General features: G+C 29.5%; 1 protein-coding gene across 1 annotated transcript; it reads left to right on the forward strand.

The window, feature by feature from the left end:
• Positions 1-1,420: 1,420 nt before the first annotated feature.
• LOC124941687 (ribonucleoside-diphosphate reductase large subunit-like) lies at positions 1,421-7,879 on the forward strand. The gene is made up of 17 exons (XM_047482034.1): positions 1,421-1,725; positions 1,804-1,865; positions 1,946-2,033; positions 2,264-2,527; positions 2,794-3,034; positions 3,518-3,594; positions 3,724-3,894; positions 4,328-4,420; positions 4,513-4,662; positions 5,031-5,117; positions 5,208-5,372; positions 5,471-5,590; positions 6,344-6,546; positions 6,622-6,771; positions 7,011-7,158; positions 7,366-7,452; positions 7,535-7,879. The coding sequence occupies exons 1-17, from the start codon at positions 1,498-1,500 to the stop codon at positions 7,661-7,663; spliced, it is 2,463 nt and encodes an 820-aa protein (XP_047337990.1). The 5' UTR covers positions 1,421-1,497; the 3' UTR covers positions 7,664-7,879.
• Positions 7,880-10,144: the final 2,265 nt, after the last annotated feature.

Raw genomic sequence — 10,144 nt, forward strand, 5'->3', positions numbered from 1 at the left:
TGTCAGTTTTGACACCACCTACAAGAAGAATAAGGAAGGTCGTCCAGTTGCGCTTTTTGTAGGTGTGAATCATCACAAACAATCAATTATTTTTGGTGCAGCTCTATTATATGATGAAACTGCAATGACTTTTGAATGGTTATTTGATACTTTCACCAATGCTATGCGTGGGAAAAACCAAAAACCATTCTTACAGATCAAGACGCGGTCATGGATAATTTGATTATTTTGATTATTTTAGTTTGATTATTTCACCATTCTAGTTTGATTATTTTGAACTTATTCTTAAGTTAAGTTTGGAAGAATAAATAATAAAAAATGAATTCGGTTTTCGGTTTGGTTTCGAGTTGAAACTCAAACTCGAAAACCAATTCGAAAACCGTATTTGAATTCGAATTGGTTTGAAATTCGATTCAAAAACCGAAAATGAAATTCGAATTCGGTTTATTCGAATTCGGTAAATTCGAATTCGGTCGGATATTCGGTTTAGACTAAATATTGAACACCCCTACTTATAACATTTTTAATTTTATTTTTAATCGTTTTAAGTTTATGGGCGAAACAACCCACAATCCAATTTAAGTATTTGTTTACTCTCACATATATATTCAAATTAACAACTGCTCTCGACCCGACAATCCAGACCTTTAAAGATTAAACATCATATTATATATATATATATATATATATATAAATTATATAAATTTATTTTTAAATCATTAAAATTAAAATGATAAGATAAATCAAAATGAGATAAAAAAAAATAAAAAATATATATATATATATATATAATATAAAATAAAATATATTCTTACCATTATTAAAAAGATAAATATATGGACCTAAATATATAAATAATATATAAAATATATATAGATTATATAAATTTATATTTTAATCATTAAAATTAAAATGATAAGATAAATCAAAATGAGATAAAAAAAATAAAAAATATATATATATATAATATATAAAATAAAATATATTCTTACCATTATTAAAAAGATAAATATATGGACATGAATATATAAATAATATATAAAATATATAATAATTTATAAAGAGAGATTATATAAATTTATATTTAAATCATTAAAAGTAAAATGATAAGATAAATCAAAATGAGATAAAAAAAAATAAAAAAAAATATATATATATAATATATAATATATAAAATAAAATATATTCTTACCATTATTAAAAAGATAAAGAATAATATTACAATAAAATTGACAAATAGATTTTTCTTTCAAACAAGCTCTTAATAAAGCTTTTCCGCAAAATCTCGCCGTTTGCTTTTAGTACAAAGTGATAAGGTGGTCCCTATTTCTCCTCAATTTACCCGCCGCTCCAACAAATTGGCGGGAAAATTGAATCACCAAAACCCTATTTCTTGTCCTGTACTCTTCAATCTCTCTCCTATTTAACACCTAATATCTCTCAAATCTCAATCTTTCTCATACCCTATTCCATCATTGAATCATCAATTGCTTCAACATGTATGTAATCAAGAGAGATGGCCGTCAGGAATCTGTTCATTTCGACAAGATTACTGCACGTCTCAAAAAGTTAAGTTACGGTCTTAGCAGCGACCACTGTGATCCAGTTCTAGTTTCTCAGAAAGTATGTGCAGGTGTTTATAAGGGCGTAACCACCAGTCAGCTTGATGAATTAGCCGCTGAAACTTCTGCTGCTTTGACTGCGAATCATCCTGATTATGCATCTGTTAGTCTATATTCTATCTCTTTGTTGTGTGATTCGTTCAGTTTAAGTGCTGATTTGTTGAAATTTTATGAATTGCAGTTGGCTGCTAGGATTGTTGTCTCGAATTTGCATAAGAATACGAAGAAATCGTTTTCGGATACGTATGTGGTTTATTTTTGCATTTTAGTTGATGGGTTTTGTAAGTTTTGATAATTTTTGACATGGGTTTGGCTTTTTGCAGAATTAAGGATATGTATTATCATGTTAATGAGAGATCTAGTCAGAAGGCTCCTTTGATTGCTGATGATATCTACGAAATTATCATGGAGGTATGTTTTGTGCTTTTTGGTAATGTTTTATTGATTTTTGATGTGGGTTTTCTATAGATCTTGCTGTTATGATATGTTTATTAGAAAATGAACTTGTGAAAATGATTTGTTAAACCTTTCTTCATTAAACCCTTTGATTATCATAACAATCATTTGATGCCCATTATATTTGAATAAGCTAGGTTGACTGTGGGTTCTTTTGACTTATTAATATGTATATGTTTTTTCAGAATGCTTCACGACTGGACAGTGAGATCATTTATGATCGGGATTTTGACTATGATTACTTTGGATTTAAAACACTTGAGAGGTCTTACCTCTTGAGAATCCAAGGAAAAGTAGTGGAAAGGCCTCAACACATGTTAATGAGGGTTGCTGTAGGGATCCACAAAAATGATATTGATTCTGCCATCAAGACATACCATTTAATGTCTCAGAGATGGTTCACTCATGCTTCACCAACTCTCTTCAATGCAGGAACTCCAAGGCCTCAGGTATGCAAAAATGTGACCTTAAATTGAAAAATAAAAGTGAATGTTGAATAATGAGTTTTATGTGGTCAGTTAGTTATTTAAAAAATAATATTACTTAATAAACCAAAAAGAAAATATGTGAATTTTAAGTACTAGTTGATATGTTAGGTAAATGTGGAAAACTACCTAAACACTATTTTGGACTGTAGCATAATATGGTCAAACTGTATTTCGTCCATATTCTTGAAGCTAGTGTGATATTGACAATCTTATGTATTTTCTTACAGTTGAGTAGTTGTTTCTTGGTATGCATGAAAGACGATAGTATTGAAGGAATATATGATACTCTGAAAGAGTGTGCTGTTATTAGTAAGTCAGCTGGAGGAGTTGGGGTGTCTGTTCACAATATTCGTGCCACTGGCAGTTATATTCGTGGAACAAATGGTACATCCAATGGCATTCTTCCAATGCTACGAGTGTTTAATGATACAGCTCGTTATGTTGACCAAGGGGGTGGCAAGAGAAAGGGTATTTTTCTTACTTGTTTGTGTTTTAGGCCTTGTTTAGGTGGGTTATTTGAGATTAATTTCAAATAACTTACTGTTCAATCACAATCTATTTAGCAATCACATCATTCAACCAAAATATGTTTTATTTAAAAATTATATAAAATTTTCATTATGTATTTATACCTCTAATATCTTCATATCCATATAGTCCCACAAATAATCTATTTTTCATTAACCTTCATCAACCAAGGTTATATGAAAATAACCACTTTGTTATTCAAATGACCATAGATCAAATAAGGCCTTGAACTTGTTTGATGTAATTTTTCCCAAATAATATTTGGATTGATCTATTAAAATATCATTTGTATTTAATATTTTAAAATATTATAAAATAAATAAAGCAAAAGTACTTTAGTTGATGATTTGATTAAAACCAAATAATCCTGTCAAACAAGGCCTAATGATTGGAGTTCCTTATAATGTATTTCTCATGTGTTAGGTGCGTTTGCTATATATTTGGAGCCATGGCATGCAGATGTATTTGAGTTTTTGGATTTGAGGAAGAACCATGGAAAGGTATTGTTTTTTTTGTTTTATATATACTCAGCATATGCATATGACTATAGGTTCTTTATGCTGGTTTTTGTGTTAAGAGCATTTTATTTTGATACGATTGATAGGTTACATTTTCTTTCAAATCTGCAGGAAGAACAACGTGCCCGGGATCTATTTTATGCTCTCTGGGTACCTGATCTCTTCATGGAAAGAGTCCAAAGTAATGGACATTGGTCATTGTTCTGCCCAAATGAAGCTCCAGGGTTGGCTGATTGTTGGGGTGAAGAATTTGTCACCCTATATACTAAGTATGAGAGAGAGGTAAACATGATTATCCTATTCCTCATTGTAATACATTTTTTGAGTGAGATTGTGAAGTCTATGATGATGTGGTTAATTTGAGATTAATTTCTAATAACTTACTATCAAATCACATCATTCAAAATACCCTTTATTTTACAAGAAAATAATTAATTTTTATTATGTATTTATACCTCTAATATCATAACTCCAAATAACATGATTTTTGATAACCTAGAATAAACAAGGCCTTGGTGTTAGTGACACCTAGACCTTGTTTGATAAAAGGTTCGTCAATCCAATCATCAAATATAATACATTTACTTTTTATAAAATTTTAAAATATTGAATATATTTTAGTCATTTAATCCAGATAGTCCACTTTTTTATCAAACACTCCAACAAGACCTTTTTTGAGAAAACCCTACATTAAACAAGCTCCTAATTTGATTAGGGAAAGGCAAAGAAAGTTGTACAAGCTCAGACTCTTTGGTTTGAGATACTGAAGGCCCAGATTGAAACTGGAACTCCCTACATGTTATTTAAGGTAAGTCGCATGTAACAAGTGCATTTTTTGCCACTTGATTTTAATTAAAGCTTATCTATTGTACAGTTTCTTGAGTATTTTTATTGTTCCAGGACATATGCAACAGAAAAAGTAATCAGCAGAATCTGGGAACAATTAAATCTTCAAACTTGTGCACTGAGATTATTGAATACACAAGTCCAACAGAAACTGCTGTCTGCAATCTAGCATCAATTGCTTTACCACGATTCGTTAGGGAAACGGTACGCCTTGTTGGTTTCAGTTGTAATCTAGTTTGGGTATCAGATCTTTTTTATGTTATTATAATCTAGAAAAATTTACATTTGTTATATTTGCAAAAAAAATCATAATGATATAAAAATTAATCTAATCATGTTCCAAAAAGTAATCTCTATACCAAATGATGCAAAAGACTTACTACAATTTGGATCATGATATAGAAAATGATTTATATACCAAATGATAAAACAAGAAACACACTTTAATCTTGATCATTATCCAAAAATTAATCTGATGGATGACGAATAAGATCAGAAAGATTGTAGCTCATTTCTGTTTGTTTTCATATTCCTTTTTGCAGTTTTGATTTACTTGATCTTCATTTTTGTAGGGTGTCCTAATTGAATCACATCCATCTAAGCTTATAGGCAGCAGAGGTTACAAGAATTGCTATTTTGATTTTGAGAAACTAGCAGAGGTCAATTTTAATAATATATTTCAATTACGTTTCTTAGCAAACACTAGGATTTATCCTCATTGAGATTTTCCTTTTATGTTCTTGGCATAGGTTACTGCGGTAGTGACTACAAATCTGAACAAGATAATTGATGTTAATTACTATCCTGTTGAAACTGCAAAAAATTCAAATTTGAGGCATAGACCCATTGGTATTGGAGTTCAAGGTCTTGCTGATACCTTCATTTTGCTAGGCATGCCATTTGATTCTCCAAAGGTAAAAAATTGAATCCTTTTTTTTTCCTAGGAAGAATTGAGTCCTTAAGGCTTCTTAATATGTTCAGTTTTCTAATGACTTGACCATAAAAATGACAGGCACAACAGCTGAATAAGGATATTTTTGAGACCATATATTACCATGCCTTGAAAGCTTCTGCTGAATTGGCAATAAAAGAAGGTCCTTATCAGACTTACAATGGTAGTCCTGTGAGCAAGGTATGGTAGGGGTTAGGAATAGGATGTGTAGCTCACCATGATAGTTTATCTAATTATTCTATTCGCCGCATATATCTAGATACATGTGGAATCTATGCCTTGTTTGGTTATTTGGATTTAATCCAATGCTAAATAATTGACATGTTATTTGAAAATAACTTATTTGGTGTGCACATTCAAATAACTGGGTTATTGAGGTTCTCTTACAAAATTGCCCTTTTAAATATGGTCTTAGTCGAAAAGTGGAAATAAAGGGTACAAAGAGTATTTTGGTATGAAAGTAAAATTATGTGTATGATGGAAGGATTGGCGATGAGATATTTGGATTATTTGAGATTATTTTTGGTCATTTGAGATTAATCTCTATTTTTATCTTATATAATTCTTTCATAAATCAAATTATTCAAATCATCAACTTAAGTACAATGACCTTATTTGATCTAGGTTATTTGAATTTCATCCCAAATAACCTATCGTCTTTTTAAAAATTATGTTTTTAATATATTGATAACCCAAATTACCCAATTTTTAATAACTTGTGCCAAACAAAGCTGAATAACCTACCAAGATTGAACAAGGCCTAAACTACCCTTTTTGGTAGCCTTTTAAAATATAACCTCAAATATTTCTCTTTATTTGCATGAAAGATTTTTTTAGAAAATAGATTTAAGAAAAGACCTATATCAATCAAACAAGCTCTTAAAAGATTTATGTACAAAGTGATACTCAAGTTCATATGATTGTGCTTGGCAGGGTATTTTACAACCAGATATGTGGGGTGTAACACCTTCAGGTCGGTGGGATTGGGATGGCCTTCGAGCTACAATAGCAAAGAGTGGAGTGAGAAACTCACTTCTTGTTGCACCTATGCCAACTGCATCTACCAGTCAAATTCTTGGAAATAACGAGTGTTTTGAGCCATACACATCCAATATCTACAGTCGGAGAGTTCTAAGGTGTGTGTTTTAACCTTTATATATGAACATTGATTTCTGCAGCCTACTGAATTTTACCTTGTAACTGTTTTGCAGCGGTGAATTTGTGGTGGTAAATAAACACTTGCTTCATGACTTAACTGAAATGGGTCTCTGGTCACCTACTCTTAAGAATCAGATAATATATGAAGATGGTTCTGTTCAGAATATTTCAGAAATCCCTCAAGATCTAAAGGAGATTTACAAGTATGTATTTAATAATATTTACATGTTCTCTAAGTTTTATTAGTCTAAAAGAACTAAGTCCTTGTTTGATGAAGGGTTTGGTTGGGAGACACATTCCAACTAAATCCTATCAATCAATTTTATTTAATATCAAAATGGTTTTTGAATATGTTTTTTACTAAATAAATGATAAGTTTTGTGAAAAAAATGTGTTAAAAAAATGCAAATATTTGACCAGCCTATGGATTTTTGCATTTCAGGACTGTTTGGGAGATAAAACAGAGGACATTGGTTGATATGGCGGCAGATCGCGGATGTTACATAGACCAGAGTCAAAGCCTTAACATACATATGGAGCAGCCTAACTTTGGAAAACTTACATCCCTTCACTTCCATGCTTGGTCTAAGGTTAGGCTCTACTCAATAATATGGTTTAGAACTTGTTTGATGTAGGGTTTTTTGGAAAACAAAATTGTTTGATAAAATAAGTGAATTTTTGGGTTAAATGACTAAAATTTGTTATTTTTGATTGATGATGAGAATCATCATCCCATCTTGGGTTATTTGATTATTTAAAAAAAAACCTTTTTAACCCTTATTTGGTTTTGCTTGAAGGGTCTGAAAACCGGGATGTATTACCTACGATCGCGTGCAGCTGCAGATGCAATAAAATTCACCGTCGATACCTCTATGCTAAAGAAGGTTAATACTTGAATCAATATCATCATTTTTTTGCATTTGTTTTCAATGTGTAAAATTGAGTAAATAAATGGTAATGCTGCAGGAAAAGGTAAAAATGGTGGGAGAGGCCAAGACTGAAGCACCTACAGAAGAAGATGTATTGAGTGCTAATATGTCTACAATGGTATGTTCTTTGACAAACCGCGATGAATGCTTGTCTTGTGGAAGTTAAACCAACAAACAAACTGGGTTTAATGTTCTTTTTATTGTATAGTATGTACTCGTCAATGCTACAAGGTTTTAAGTGATGGTTGTATTGTTATTTTATCAGTTTGGGAGAATTTGGATATTTAGTATTATTACTAGATTTTGTTGGTAATTTGTGAAATAGGGAGGATTGAAAAAACAATATTTTATGCTTATATATTTGGATATTTTTTTAGTTTTATTTATTAATGTTTTGTCTACATATGTTTATAAATTTTTTGTCAAAAGTTATAATTATTATAAGGCATTTATAATATAATTTGGGTTATTATTAAAAAAAATAATATGAATCATATTCCACCAAATAGAGAAAGAAATAGTCTAGTTTAATTTTTGAAGTGTTCGAATTATCGGGTCGAAAACTGTGATTAATTTGGATATTTATGTGAGAGTAATGGATACTTAAGTCGGATTTTGGTTGATCCGTCCACAAAACTTAAAACGGTTAAAAATAAAATTAAAAATGTTATTTGCATTTTTGAATTTGTAACCTAACAAAAATAAGTACAACCTTTTAGCCTATTTAAAATTCAATATCAAATTTGATTAACGCGAAACATTTTAACAATAAAAGTTCAAATTTTTAACTAACTAATATATATATATATATATATAATAAAACGGTTAAAAATAAAATTAAATAACATTTTTGAATTTGTAACCTAACAAAAATAAGTACAACCTTTTAGCTTATTTAAAATTCAATATCAAATTTGATTAACGCGAAACATTTTAACAATAAAAGTTCAAATTTTTAACTAACTAATCTATATATATATATAATAAAGCTTAATTTTTAAAGTTTCCGGATTGTCGGGTTGAGAGTTGTGGTTAATTTGAATATTTATGTGAGAGTAAATGGATACTTGATCGGATTGTGGGTTGACCCGTCCATAAACTTAAAACGATTAAAAATAAAATAAAAAATGCTATTTGTATGTTTCAAACTTGTAACCTAACAAAAACAAGTACAACTTTTAACCAAGTGTGATTGAGAAATGGTTTGCCGAGAGATAATAGACCGGTATAATTTGAAAGTGGTTATAAAAATATGAATCAAATATTTTATTGACCAAAGTGTGAGATCAAAATGCTAATTATTAAAAAATATGAATCAAATATTTGATTGACAAAGTGAAAGTATAAAGTCACGAGATGAGAGATTCATTCGAAAAAAATATGTGATGAAACATGTGAGAAAATAAGTTGTTTTATCGAAGTGAATAAAATGTGCAATGAGAGCGTTATATTTTTTATTTTAATATATTATTCGTGATTTATTAAGAATTTTAAACATTGAATAGATATTATTATAATTTTTTTTAATTTATTTTGTTTTTATTCTTATTCTGTGAATCGCACGAAAATTTTCCTGTTTTTTTTAATAATGGTGACAATAATTTTTTTTATGAAATTTATAATTAAAATAAGACTAGCAAAAACAAAATTATAAAGCGGAAAAATAAGATTTGAAGTTGAACTTTGTGAGGGAAAAAATTAAATTAATTTTACATACATCTTGTCATCAATTTTTAGATTATGTTTAAAATAATAAACGAGAAAATGCATTTTAAAAAATTAACATTTTAAAATATATTGTAATTAGACGTGTAATAATATATTTGTTAGAATTTATTTTTCTAAAATTCGAGACAAATCTATATATATAAAATGATGCTTAATTTTTAAAGTGTCCAGATTGTCAGGTTGAGAACTGTGGTTAATTTGGATATATATGAGAGTAAATAGATATTTAAGTCGTATTGTGGGTTGACCTGTCCATAAACTTAAAACTGTTAAAAACAAAATTAAAAATGCTATAAGTATGTTTCGAACTTGCAACCTAACAAAATAAGTACAACCATTTAACCAACTAGACTAATATTGTTGAGTTATGAAGCCTACACTTATAATAAACTCTACATTGTTAATTAGAGTTTATTGGATTTTCTTTTTGGTTTTGAGCTTGGGCCTGACCAAAGTTATTTAGGTTTATTACATGAATATTTACCTTATAAATATGTGATTATTAAGGGTTTACAAGTGAGTAGACAGAATTTTAGAGAGATAAAGTGTGAGGCAAAAATTATGTATTCCTTCTTCTTCTTCATAGTGAAATCTGGTGGTGGCTGAAGTGGACGTAACTCAATTTGAGTGAATCACTATAAATCTATGTCTTCTTGTGTTCTTTTTTTTTGCATTTTTACATATTGTTTCAAGCTGATCGTATTTAGAGATACAAATCCTAACAACTGGTATCAGAGCAGCTAGGCTCGATCTGAGCATTGGAAATGATGGCAAGTGAGAATAGTATATGACATGGGATTGAAAGATTTGATGGGACAGATTATGCCTTCTAGAGAATGTAGATTGAAGATTATCTCTATGGAAAAAAGCTTCATGTTCATTTGAGTGAGAAACTATATAAGATGGATGAAGCTGAATG

Source organism: Impatiens glandulifera, chromosome 6 (assembly GCF_907164915.1).
Source record: "Impatiens glandulifera chromosome 6, dImpGla2.1, whole genome shotgun sequence".
In the NCBI taxonomy this organism is placed as follows: Eukaryota; Viridiplantae; Streptophyta; class Magnoliopsida; order Ericales; family Balsaminaceae; genus Impatiens; species Impatiens glandulifera.

Coding starts and splice junctions, on each gene's coding strand:
- LOC124941687 (XM_047482034.1), top strand. CDS start 1,498: ATGTATGTAATCAAGAGAGATGGCCGTCAGGAATCTGTTCATTTCGAC. Junction 3,035..3,517: donor AGGGGGTGGCAAGAGAAAGG/GTATTTTTCTTA, acceptor CTCATGTGTTAG/GTGCGTTTGCTATATATTTG. Junction 5,118..5,207: donor ATTTTGAGAAACTAGCAGAG/GTCAATTTTAAT, acceptor TTCTTGGCATAG/GTTACTGCGGTAGTGACTAC.